General features: G+C 40.5%; 1 protein-coding gene and 1 long non-coding RNA gene across 8 annotated transcripts in view; one reads left to right on the top strand and one right to left on the bottom strand.

Annotated features, from left to right (window-relative positions):
- CUL4A (cullin 4A) overlaps positions 1–8,291 on the top strand; it is a 105,053-nt gene extending 96,762 nt beyond the window's left edge. For all 6 annotated transcript variants that reach the window (XM_053307158.1, XM_053307155.1, XM_053307157.1 and 3 more), the window contains 3 exons: positions 1,001–1,173; positions 6,644–6,796; positions 6,993–8,291. In XM_053307158.1, the coding sequence (XP_053163133.1) occupies positions 1,001–1,173; positions 6,644–6,796; positions 6,993–7,088 (422 nt within the window). In that variant the 3' untranslated portion in view covers positions 7,089–8,291. The remainder of the gene's footprint in view (positions 1–1,000; positions 1,174–6,643; positions 6,797–6,992) is intronic.
- LOC128349897 (uncharacterized) overlaps positions 1–13,508 on the bottom strand; it is a 67,050-nt gene extending 53,542 nt beyond the window's left edge. For both annotated transcript variants that reach the window (XR_008319058.1, XR_008319059.1), the window contains exons 1-3: positions 12,899–13,508; positions 6,922–11,912; positions 4,987–6,815 (exon numbers count right to left, since the gene is read on the bottom strand). This is a non-coding gene — a long non-coding RNA (uncharacterized LOC128349897). The remainder of the gene's footprint in view (positions 1–4,986; positions 6,816–6,921; positions 11,913–12,898) is intronic.
- Between the last annotated feature and the right edge of the window lie 12 nt (positions 13,509–13,520).

Raw genomic sequence — 13,520 nt, 5'->3', positions numbered from 1 at the left:
AATTTCCTCCAGAGCCTTAAGGTTTGGCAGTGTCCAGTATTGGCTAAATTTCCCCTTGTTTATCATATTTATATACTGTTTGATATATGTCTCTCTAAGCAGTGTACATAGTTTAAAACATAACAAATATAAATGGAGTAAAAACAATTAAAACCATTCCACAGAATAAAAAATTAAAACAAGTTCACGAGATAAAAACAATCAAACAGTTTAAAATTAATTTCAGTTTAAAGCCTGAGAAAAGCTTGAGGGTCTTTTTTTAAATCAATGAGAAACGGAAATGCTCTTAAGTATTTTGACAGGAAGCATTTTCCAAAGCCCTAGGGCAGCCACAAAGAAGGTCTGGTCCTGACCTCCCCTGATAGATAATAACCGGACCTCCCCAGATGATTTTAATAGGTAGCAGGGTTTGTGACAAAGAAGGTACTCTCTTAAGTACCTTGACCTCTGCCTGCCTAAGCAAGTAGGAGAATGCAGGTTGCAGGGCTGAACAGACAAACTGCCTCTTACCTCATTTTAACAACTTATGTATAATTATTAAAGAATCAGGACTAGAGGTATGCATGGAACGATTTTTCCATTCCATTCTGAGTCCGGGGATACCAGCCACTCAGACAGAACGACCTCCATTCTGGATGGAACGTCCCAGACACCATTTTGGATTTTAAAATGGCAGCTGCGCATGCGCTAGTTGCTCTGACGGAATGACCCCCATTCCAGCTGGAACGTTCTGGATGCCATTTTGGATTCCAAAATGGCAGCCAGAACAGAGGTTGGGATAGTCTGGCCAGAACAGGCTTGTTCCATTCCGAGCTCAGAATAGGACCCCCTTTTAAAAGCTGTTCTTTTCCAAGCTTGGAAAGGCCCAATCCTGGGATGTTCTGTACACCCAACATTTTCCAGTTCATTTTGTCTCCAACCTGTGCTTTTGTATTTGCATTCTTTTTGTATAACTGTTAATAACCATGTCCAGATTTGTTTGTTTAAACTTATGTTACAGAGGACAGTGAATTGAAAAGAACTTTACAGTCTCTGGCCTGTGGCAAAGCAAGAGTACTGAATAAAAATCCAAGAGGCAAGGATGTGGAAGATGGAGACAAATTCACCTTCAATGATGATTTCAAACATAAGTTGTTTAGAATAAAGATCAATCAAATCCAGATGAAAGAAACGGTTTGTATTAAATACTTACACCTCTCTGACACATTCTGTTTATAGTGCAGTGATGGTTTGCTTATCAGTATGTCCAGACTGAGTTGAAATTGTATTGTTTCTCCTCCAAATCAGTCTTTTTCAAGTAAATGACAAGCATGATCTGAAACACTTTTGGGAACCTTATTAGCAATTAAGAGTACTATACTGTTCATATGCTGGAGGGCTCAGTAGTTATGGAGAAATGAGCTGCTTTGTAAATATAATAAAATGGCTATTCCTGTGGGCCCTGTACCTAAAAGGTACTTTTTGTTAGGATAATTTGAAATCTGGATTGTCATTAACATGGCATGTTGGACAGACTTTATGTAAAGCATCAGTTGTAACTGGCTGACAAGTTACGCAGGGAAACAGTTGCAAATGACTAAAAAAACAAGTGTCAGCAGTCTTGTGCAAAAGCGCTCTTGCACAAATATAGAAGCTGGCACAATTGAACTTCCACTGGAAATAATGGTTGACAACACTGGAAATAATGGTTGACAACTTTGAAGTCTACCTTTAAGTACTGTGAGGATGCACCTTCAAGTGTGCGGGATGTACTGAGAGCCCCTGGGCTGTTCCATTACATTTTGAATTATGAGCGCAATTGTGCAAGAGTGTTAATATTTTACAGCACTCTCCCATGCTCCATAAGCGCTCTGTAAATCAGAAATACATCCCTGCTCTAAAAGGGGACAGAACATGGGAGAATGCTCCAAAATACTGCCATTGCCATTGAGACATAAGTTTTGGGCAGTATAAAAATATGTTAAATAAATAAATAAATGTTGCGCAGTTATGCTTATAATTCAGCACTCAACAGAGCAGTGTACGGACTTTCACTGCATCCCAGCAACTGCTTGGTGTGAATGATTCATTAGTCAGGATGTCAGCCAATGTAAGTAGTGTCGCGGGAGTGCCATCATGCCAATTTAAGTATTTGATCAACAGTGCCCTTGTGCAAGACCGCCAGTGGGTTTTTTTTAAGGAACCCACAGAGATGTGGGCAGTTTAGCACAACGTGTCGGCCATTATCTTTAGCATCAATTAGATATTCAATATTTAAAAATATCCTCCATTGCAAAAATATTTCTACTACAGTGATGAAGACAGTGCAGATGAAATCTCATCTTTAATCTTGCTTTAACCTTTTTAAAAATGTTACTTGTCATATTGCGTTTGTTACACATAGGTCACTTGTGTATGCATACAAAAAATTACTGTGCAATCCTGGCAAAATTTCCAAAAAATTGGAAAAAATTATTGTTCGGATAACTTGGTCTGTTTATATAATCATTGATATTACTGGACAAAAAATATCCTATGTTGACTTTTCCATGTAAGTTTGCCATGGAGAAGATTTTTCTATGCCCTTGTATCACTGCACTGTATATGACTATCTGAACTGGAGAATGAAAAGCTACAGGAGGCCCTCGAATATCACAAGGGTTATGTTCTGCACTACTACTGTGAATACCAAAACCAACAATGACAACAAATATTTATATACTGCTTTTCAGCAAAAGTTTCCAAAGTGGTTTACATAAGATGGATCCCTGTCCCCAAAGGGCTCACAATCTAAAACCACAATAATTGAAAGCTTGGGCTTAACTGAGTGAGGGGGTTAGTTCTGTAGTCAGTGGAAAAAGACCCTAGAGAGGCAGATGAACCATATCAGGCTGCATCTCCATTGCAAATAGTGCTATCGATTGAGTTGTTGTTGTCATCAAAGGCATGAGAAGTTGGTGTCACTTTCAGATGTTGGATCTTCAGAAGTGGTGATACTGTCAACCTTTTTAAAGAAGCTGGTGATGCTGGATTGCATTGCTTTCCTTTGAAAATCCCAGTAGGTTTCTTTGTATGGTTCTAGTGCAGCCTCTAATTGCCTTTTACATTCTGTGTTCCATGAACAGATCAGTTTCAAAGACCTTGTCAGCCAAGGCAGTTTCCATCTACATAAATTCTACAAGTGGCTTTGGTACCACAATTTCCTCCTCTTTCTCCTGTTCATCATCACTCTCAGCAGTTGACTGTATGAGCTCTTCCTACTCCTCCTTTGTTAACTCATCTCTGTGTGATTGAAGGAGTTCCTCCATTTGGATATCACCAAAGCCTTCACCACCACCATTACGTGCAAGGTTCACAATCCTTCATCTACCAAGGGAACAGTGTTGGTAGACAAAGACGTGACCACCTCAGGCCATAACTTTCTCCAGAACACCTTCAAAGTCTCTGGTTGGATCTCATCAAGGGATGCCTTTATGTTCTCTATGCTGTAACTCTTCCAGCAATCAGTGACTGTCAGAGGGGTCACTTCCAGGTTCAGAATCCTCTTGTACATATTTTAGGTGTAGTAAGACTTTGAATGTAGCTATGAGACCTTGGTCCAGTGACTGAATTAGGGAAGTGGTGTTTAGCAGTAAGAAGGCAACTTTTACATTTGGATGGACAAATTGCAGGTTTTCAGGATGACCAGGGGCATTATACAGAAGCAGTAGAACTCTAAATGCAAGGTTCTTTGATGCCAGATATTTATTTCTTTATTATTTATTTATTTGATTTCTATACTGCCCTTCCAAAAATGGCTCAGGGCGTTTTACATTAAAATAAAACTAAAATCAATTAACTGTTAAAATAAAAAAAAAAACATAAAACCATTATTAAAACATTTAAAACAATTTTTAAAATCCTGGAAATCCAGGCCAAACCTTTACAGTTTAAAAACTCTGGAAGGCCAGACCAAACAGATAGGTCTTAAGGGCTCTCCTGAAGGCCTATAATGAATTCAGACTACAGATTTTTGCCGGGAATGCATTCCACAGCCCAGGAGCCGCTACAGAGAAGGCCTGCTTCTGAGTCGCCACTGGACATGCCGGTGGTAACTGAAGACGGACCTCTTCAGATGACCTTAATGTGCGGTGGGGGATCATGCAGAAGAAGGTGCTCTCTAAGATATCTTTCAAACTTGTTTATGAAACAATTGACCCAGTCTATGAACAGTGCAGCTGTCACCCATACTCTCCTGTTAGATCGGGATTCAACTGGATTCTCCTGTTCAGAATATCGGGAGCTGGTTCTTGCTTTCCCTTTGAGGGCTTGTGGATTGAGTGCTGGGTAAAGCAGCATTGATTTCACAGTCTCCTACAGCACTGCCACATAGAAAAGTTATTCAGTCCTTGCTACCTTAAAACCCAGAGAAGTTTTTTCTTCGAAAAGCTTCAGAATAAAGGTACAAGATGGCATCCTCTTTCACCACAGACCTGTCTCATTTGCATTGAAGACCTGCTCTGGCCTGTATCCTTGAGCCCTAGACAGGCCTAGGATATTCTTTTATGAGCACTGCTACCTATTGAAATTATCCAGGAAGGTTCATCTGCAGTTGTCACCAGATTGTCTATTGGCTACTCAGAGACAGGCCTTCTCCTTCCCACTCCGAGGCTTTGAAATACATGCCCTGCAGAAATAAGGGCTTCCCCATCTCTGACAGCTTTTAAAATGGCTGTGAAGACACATTTATTCATGCAGACTTTTAATTAGATTTGTAAGATTGGTTATTGTTTTAAATAGTTTTTATGTTCTTGTTTTTTAGTTTATGTTGTAAACCGCCCAGAGATTTGAGTTTGGGATATAAATATGCTAAATAAATAAATAAATAACATTAGATTCAATAAGCTGCTGAAACTGTGCTGGAAATCTTTCCACTGCTTCATGGTCTGCTGATGCTACTTCTCCTGCTAACTTCACATTATGGAGGTTGTAACAGTGTTTGAACTTTTCAAACCAGCCCTTGCTTACCTGAAAACTGTGCCCAGCACTGACAGATGTACCTTCTTGACCTTCTTTAAAAAAAAATATTGTAGAGCTGCATTGTTTTCTGCCTTATCACTGGTCCACTCAGTGGCACTATTTTTGTGTGCTTGGTCTTGATCCAAACATTTAGGGCCTTTCCACATGTGTTCCATGAGGGGATCACGAGAATGGTATGCCACTTTCACACTTTCAGAAGTGCTTGCCACCACACTAGCATAAATATTTTCATTTTTGCAGATGAACTGCACAGTAGATTCATTGATGCCATAATGCCATCCAACTGATTCTGCACTGTCCCCATGAACCAACATAGTCAACAACTCCACTTTTTAATTCAAGGCCATTACTTTCTGCTGCCTTTTTAGCACTCCCTTCATCAACATCCCCTGCTTTACACCTGCCCAGTATGACTAGGCAAAGTGAAGAAAAAATGAATGCAATCACTCCACTCAAGCATGAGTGGAGGAAAAAATTGTGCAATCACTCTGCAGAACATTTCTGAGCCCAATGGACAGTACAGAAATGAAAAAGGACTGCACAACACTGTACCTATCTCCACTGCATGTCTCTCCAAAAAAGCCTCCATGCTACATTCAGTGCCCAAATCCTGCAGCACTACAGAAATTTTTTTTACTCTACAGTAGTCAAGTCAAGTTTTATTTACGGTCCTAGACCAAACAATCCATGCATACAAAAGGCAAAACAAATTTATAAGAAACTCTATAGGTTCTCATTATACATCTTAAGAGTAATATAACAAAATTTGGCTACGGAGTTAAAATTTAAAATATCCTCATCAGAGAGTAGAAATTTAACAAGTTGTTCAGCAGATTGATCCAGCTGTTTACAGACCAGAGGTAAAATTAAGTTTACTCTACAGTAAAAACAAAAAAGAGTACAGAAGCCTTTCCCCTCAAAAAATCCAGACTACAACACTGTACCCTGGCATCTCCAACTCCAATACACGTCCTGCCTTCTCCCAAAATGGTTCCACACTCCCTCCAAGCACAAACTACAGCACACACAGAAAATTCACTCAACAGTAACAGAACAGAAAGACACAGAGACACACTACAGGAAAGTACAGTACAAAGACTTTAGAAGAACAGCATATACAAAGCCTTCCCTGCTCTCCAAAAAACCACCCAGAAATGAGAAACACTACAGAACAGTACAGTACTGTACAAAAAGCAAAGACTACAGAAGAGCAACACATACAGAGCCCTCCCCACCCACAAAAAAAAATTAGAGACAAAATACTGTCTCTTGGCCACTCCAGCTCCTCAGATATGCCTCCAAAATGTTCCAGACTCCTTCCACATTGCCTCCACAATGTCCTGCTGCCTCCAAAAATGGCTACAAACGCCTTCCAAGCTCCTTCGACTCTCCTGGCTGAGGAAGTGCATGTGCTGAAAACCAGAAGTGCAAAGCACGCCCACAGCAACTGCAAATAACCCAAACTCATACTGCAATAATTGAAACTGGGTACTGATAGGTTGACCATCTGTAAGAAATTGTGACGGTGGAACCTGTGATATTCAAGGGCCTTCTGTACTGATAAACCTTAATTTGTCAAGGTTCAACTCTGCTGAATACATGCATCTGGGTTGTTTCTTTACACTGCTTCTGTTTTGTTATTTAGGTAGAAGAACAAGTCAGCACAACTGAAAGAGTGTTTCAAGATAGACAGTACCAGATTGATGCTGCTATAGTACGAATAATGAAGATGAGGAAAACACTTGGTCACAATCTTCTTGTTTCAGAATTGTATAATCAACTGAAATTTCCAGTAAAGGTGAGTGAAAATTTCCCACCTTTGAAAACAAAACAGGAACAGCAAAAAATAAAGCCAAGTGCAATAGATAAAAATGTCAATGTACAATCATAAAGTTATGCTTTCATTTTTAGATATTTATCTACCTGCAAAATGGTATTTTCTTCTCATTGCCTTACAGTACTAAATACAACACTAACTTTTTTTTGTTTTACAGCCTGGAGACTTGAAAAAGCGAATCGAATCTCTCATAGATAGAGACTATATGGAGAGAGACAAAGAAAATCCAAATCAGTACCATTACATTGCATGATAAGAGAGAAACTATTTTTGTAAAACAAAAGGGCATTTGCTTCCCAAGAATGATACCTGTGCTGGTTCCAAACCTACTTTATATTGCATTAGAGAAAGATGTTAACTAATCCAGTCAGCTGCATGCACTGCTGATACTTGAAACATCCATTGTCATATTCAGTTATTTTTAGACTTGCTTCTTGATTTCTTGGGGATTTATGTTTAAAACCAATTTTGAAGTTGGAATTAATGGTAGCAATTCCCTGTGTGATGAAATTATTGGGCCCAAAGGAATTTGGGTAGTGATATGTTTGACTGCACATCATAAAGATTCTTTATGCTGCATTCTTTAGCTTCAGGAATGTTTGAATTACTTTTAAAAACTCTGTTGAACAATCAGTGGTCTGATTGTAAAAAAAAATTCTTTGTTGGAGAAAACCCAGTGAGTACACTGACTTTTTAACTATGCACTATGGATTCTAGTAATTCTATTTGATTTTTTATTTCAGTCTTTCGAAACGTTATCCTAGTTAAATAGATTAAGTGCCAAGAGGATAACTGCATATAAAATTTCTAATCAGCTCAAGATATTCATTGGTGAAATATTTTTTGTTCCTGGCCACATGAGACTGGTTCTATTAAGCACTTTCTTATTCCAGGATAATTGTTTTATAGGTTTTCATGTAAAACCTACAGGATAACTTAAAAGTTAAAGTAAAAGTTGTACACAGGATGATTACTGTACAGTAGCCTGGTCTTAGAACATTGAAGTATTTTTTAAAGGTGTTTATAGTCTTGTGAAAACCTAGGAACAATCTAGACCTTCAGAGCCATTTTTTGATAGAACTGTGTTGGGTGAAGATTCTTGTCACAGTGGCTATCCTCCTACACGCTCAGAACTCTGCATGTAGGAAAGGAAAGGGTTGTTCCTATAGCTGTTTTCGTCACAGTATTTGAAAGTAGCATGTTTCGTATGGTTTATATGGAAGCTGAATTGAGCTCGAGAATGAAAGATATGTAAACTGATCATCCTAACTGATGGTTTTACAGAATATGCATAGTGATTTATGTTTAAAAACAACCAAAGGGGTTTTGACCTTTGTCATTAATATTAGCAATATATTTTTGAATATGCCTTGCATAAAATTGACTCAATTTATTATAAAAATGAACCCATGTACTATTTTGACTTGTGCAAATTAAAATCCTTTTGTCATCTGCATCACTGTCAGTAATTGTTGCATTCATTGCCTTTCCCCCCCTTTTCCTGTTGTATTTAAAAATCTAAATCCAAATGAATGTAAAAAGCTACTTAATATACTTATTTTAACATTTAAAATATTTGAATTTTAACTTTAGCAAAACTCTTAGATACATATTAAATATTTAATTTCATAGTTGAATGAATGTAATAATCCATTTTCTGTCTGCAGCAGAGTAGGTAGGCTGACCTGTTATCTGTTTCCATCAAATGTCAGTAAAACTGCTTTGAGGATTATAGCCTTTATTTTAAAAATGTAAAAAAAACTGTTTTTAAAAGTTCTTGTTTCCAGAAGCATTTAAACCAGTGTGGCATAGGCAAAGGGCCTTAATGAAACTTATATTAGGGGTCCATCCAATGCTTTTAGAGTTTTACAAAGTACATCTGCCTTTTCTTTTCCTTGTCTTTGCTGCTGCTTTATTTCTGCAGCTAGGTTGTGATGTTGGCATAGAAAGTTGTTAAACAAAAAAAATACTAGGACATCTTTGGGCTGCAATTAATGTATTTACAAAATGATTTTCACTGTATAAAACAATACAGTATATCTATAGAACATGCAGTGGGGGGGTGGTTGGTCTGTGGGGTGGGGGGAATCAAAGCAGATGTAACCTATTTTGTGATCCCATAATTGGTCCAAATAAAAGGTAACAAGCGTTCAAGATTTCCAGGTCTCTATCAGACTGGATATTAAGCAAAATAAGTTAGGGTGTGGGGAGGACTACACATACATCCGCCCAAAACCACACACAAATCCACACAAAAAAAGCAGTTTACAATAGTCTTTAGCTTGATTGCTGGAGGGTTTTATGCAGCTGTAATTAGGTTAGCCTCTACTAGGTGCAAGACAGATTTCACTTGGCACTGAGAGCCACCTGGGCGCTTTCCAGATTGCATGCTATCAGTGTCACAACGGGTCCCTTACGTGTGCTTCTGCACTCCCTGCAAGACGCCGTTCACATTTCCGATGCCTTCTTTCGGATTTTTTTGGTGCTTAGCTGATTTTAAGTAACTTGTAAAAAGGCTGAGCATGCATTTAATGTGTTTAATATTCTAAAATTGTTTCATAAATAATGAAAATAAAATTAAAAGCATGCAGTGAGTCTAAACAGTGTGCAAATGTAGCATTAACTATCTAAGGTTGAATTATTTCCTGCAGTAAGGTTTCCCTCTCCCAGTACTGTGCTTGTTTCCTCATGTACCGTGGACTAGATGTGGTAGTATTTGCCTCCGAATGAGGAGGTTTGGGCACCCATTCAAAGGGGCAGGGGGCAGAAGAGGCCTACTCCCCTGACGAAGCCATCTGCCTTAGCTCATCTATCTTCCAGGTGCATTCACTGATTAAAAGTGAGGGAGTCAAGCCTTGTTGTAAATGTTCCCTTGTACTCCAAGCATTGCTGTGGACTATGGTTGTTTGGATAAATGTTGAGAAGAGATGGTAGAGGAGGCATAGCACTACATAAAGTGTGTTGCGTCAAGTCGGTGTCGACTCCTGGTGACCACAGAGCCCTGTGGTTTTCTTTGGTAGAATACAGGAGGGGTTTACCATTGCCATCTCCTGTGCAGTATGAGATGATGCCTTTCAGCACTTTCCTATGTCACTGCTGCCTGATATAGGTAACAGTAGGGATTTGAATCAGGAACCTCTGGCTTGCTAACCAAGTCATTTCCCCACTGTACCATTAGGTGGCTTATAGGACTACATAGGCAATTGTCATTAGTGAAGGGAGGACACCATCATAAGCTGGGGGTCAAGAAGACTGCAGCCATAACTCAGTGACAGAGCAGTTGGTTTACATGCATAAGGTTCATTACCTTAGCAGCTCCATTTAAGGATCTAAGGCAGCAAGGTTGGAAAGGCTGTTCCTGAGCCCTTGAACACCTCTTGCGGGTGGAAGTAGATAAGAGGCTAGATGGAGCAAAGGTCTGATTCTGTACATGGAGATTGTCCTTTGTTTAAGGACTCTGCTTCTAGCACATGCATTCTTAGCTCTCCCTTTCCCTGCTGGAAACCTTAGGACCATGATTTTCAAAGAGAGGTGCGGATCTTCCTTTTAATAAGGTTAAAAGGAACAGTTAGATTGTATACCCAAAAGGAGGAAAGGTACCACTAAGTCCAGGAGGATGCCAGCATGGCTAACTGGTACTGTCAAGGAAGCCATAAAAGGGAAGAAGACTTCCTTCCGAAATTGGAAGGCCTGTCCAAACGAAGAGAACAGAAAGGAACACAAACTCTGGCAAAAGAAATGCAAGGTGACAATAACGGATGCAAAAAGAGAGTTTGAGGAACATTTAGCCAAAAGTATCAAGGGGAATAACAAAAAATTCTTTAAGTACATCAGAAGCAGGAAACCTGCCAGGAAGGCAGTTGGACCACTAGACAATGAGGAAGTGAAAGGGATTATTAAGGAGGATATGGAGGTTGCAGAGAAGCTGAATGAGTTCTTTGCATCTGTCTTCACGGCAGAGGATACTGAGCATATACCTGTCCTGAACCAGGCTTTTTAGGGATGGAGGCTAGAGAGCTGCGTCAGATAGTGCGTCAGATAGTGACAAGGGATGATGTTCTAAACTGTCTGGAAAAACTGAAAGCTAACAAATCACCAGGGCCGGATGGCATCCATCCAAGAGTCCTCAAAGAACTCAGATGTGAAATTGCCGACCTCCTTACTAAAATATTTAACTTATCCCTGAAATCGGGCTCTGTACCAGAGGACTGGAGAGTAGCAAATGTAACACCGATTTTCAAAAAGGGATCCAGGGGCGATCCGGGAAATTACAGGCCGGTTAGCCTAACGTCCGTTCCAGGCAAATTGATGGAAAGCATCCTCAAGGATAAAATTGTAAAGCACCTAGAAGAACAGGCCCTGCTGGGAGTGAGCCAGCATGGCTTCCGCAAAGGTAAATCTTGCCTCACCAACCTTTTGGACTTCTCTGAGAGTGTCAACAAGTGTGTGGATCAAGGTGATCCAGTTGACATAGTCTACCTGGACTTCCAAAAAGCTTTTGACAAAGTTCCTCATCAAAGACTCCTGAGGAAATTTAGCGGTCATGGGATAAGGGAACAGGTACATGTGTGGATTGCTAACTGGTTGAAAGACAGGAAACAGAGGGTAGGTATCAATGGAGAGTTTTCACAGTGGAGGGAAGTAAGAAGTGGGGTCCCCCAGGGATCTGTAATGGGACCGGTGCTTTTTAATTTATTCATAAATGATCTAGAAGCAAGGGTAAGCAGCGATGTGGCCAAATTTGCAGATGATACCAAACTCTTCCGGGTAGTGAAATCCAAAACGGATTGTGAGCAGCTCCAAAAGGATCTCTCCAAACTGGGGGAGTGGGTGACAAAATGGCAAATGCGGTTCAATGTTAGCAAGTGTAAAGTGATACACATTGGGACGAAAAACTCAACTTCAAGTATATGCTGATGGGATCCGAGCTGTCGGTGACGGACCAGGAGAGGGAACTTGGGGTTGTGGTTGACAGCTCGTTGAAAGTGTCGACTCAATGTGTCGGTGACGGACCAGGAGAGGGATCTTGAGGTTGTGGTTGACAGCTCGTTGAAAGTGTCGACTCAATGTGCGGCACCTGTGAAAAAGGCAAATTCAATGCTAGGGATCATTAGAAAGGGGATTGAAAATAAAACGGCTAACATTATAATGCCCTTATACAAAACTATGGTGCGACCACACTTGGAGTACTGCGTACAATTCTTGTCACCACATCTTAAAAAGGACACTGTTGAACTGGAAAAAGTACAGAAGAGTGCAACCAAGGTGATCAGGGGCCTTGAGCACCTTTCTTATGAGGCAAGACAACACCACCTGGGGCTTTTTAGTTTAGAAAAAAGACGACTGTGGTCATGATAGAGGTCGATAAAATCATGCATGGTGTGGAGAAAGTGGAGAGAGAAAAATTCTTTTCCCTCTCACACAACACTAGAACCAGGGGTCACTCCATGAAATTGATTGCCAGGAGGTCTGGGACCAACAAACGGAAGTACTTTTTCACACAACGCGTGATCCACTTGTGGAACTCTCTGCCACAGGATGTGGTGACAGCCAACAACCTGGATGGCTTTAAGAGGGGTTTGGATGACTTCATGGAGGAGAGGTCTATCAATGGCTACTAGTCGGAGGGCTGTGGGCCACCTCCAGCCTCAAAGGCAGGATGCCTCTGAGTACCAGTTGCAGGGGAGTAATGGCAGGTGAGAGGGCACGCCCTCAACTCCTGTCTGTGGCTTCCTGCAGCATCTGGTGGGCCACTGTGCGAAACAGGATGCTGGACTAGATGGGCCTTGGGCCTGATGCAGCAGGGCTGTTCTTATGTTCTTAAGGTGTACTGGGGAAGTAAGAAGTTGCCTCTTGGTAGATTTGAATCCCCACTGATATGTTTCCCAGACTATGGGAAACACCTATATCGGGCAGCAGCGATATGAGAAGATGCTGAAACGCATCATCTCATAGTGTGTGGGAGATGGCAATGGTAAACCCCTCCTGTATTTTACCCCCCAAAAACCCCACAAGGCTTTGTGGTTGCCAGGAGTCGACACCGACTGGATGGCACAACTTTACCTTTACTGAGGCCGTAAAATTAGGATTGAAGCTGTTCCGAGAAACAGGAATTTCAGCGAAGCCATTTAAAAATCTAGACTGGTGTCTGCTGCAGTATCAACACATCAAAATTCCCTGGTACATCGAGAACCCCACACCTGGTGAACATTCTGCCTGTGCTCCTCTGCATGTTAATCTGCGCACAAGGTGCAATTTTCTGCCCACACGTGCCCTGCCTTGTAATAATGCTATAATGTTCGCTGTGGTCAGGCAGCCAGGTAACGAATTTGGACTTTGGAGTGAAAGGGGGTGTGTGTGTGTGTGTTCAAATTCAAATATATCTACTTGACCGTGATGAGCTGTACAGAGCCAAGTTACTCCGTCTGTCCAAAAAACTATTATGAAGATGAACGCGGCGCTAATGCACACTCTTCACTTAAAGAAATAATGATAATTAAAAAAAATAGATTGTGAGCCCTTTGGGGACAGAGATCCATCTTATTTATTATTTCTCTGTGTAAACCGCCCTGAGCCATTTTTGGAAGGGCAGTACAGAACTTGAATAAATAAAAAAATTAGAATCCTCTGAACAAACAATTTTTTTAAAAAGATGAATTTGAAAATGAGAAAGAAAACCTTCCCA

Source organism: Hemicordylus capensis, chromosome 3 (assembly GCF_027244095.1).
Source record: "Hemicordylus capensis ecotype Gifberg chromosome 3, rHemCap1.1.pri, whole genome shotgun sequence".
Classification (NCBI taxonomy): domain Eukaryota; kingdom Metazoa; phylum Chordata; class Lepidosauria; order Squamata; family Cordylidae; genus Hemicordylus; species Hemicordylus capensis.
This window is presented reverse-complemented; position numbering and strand designations above follow the sequence as displayed.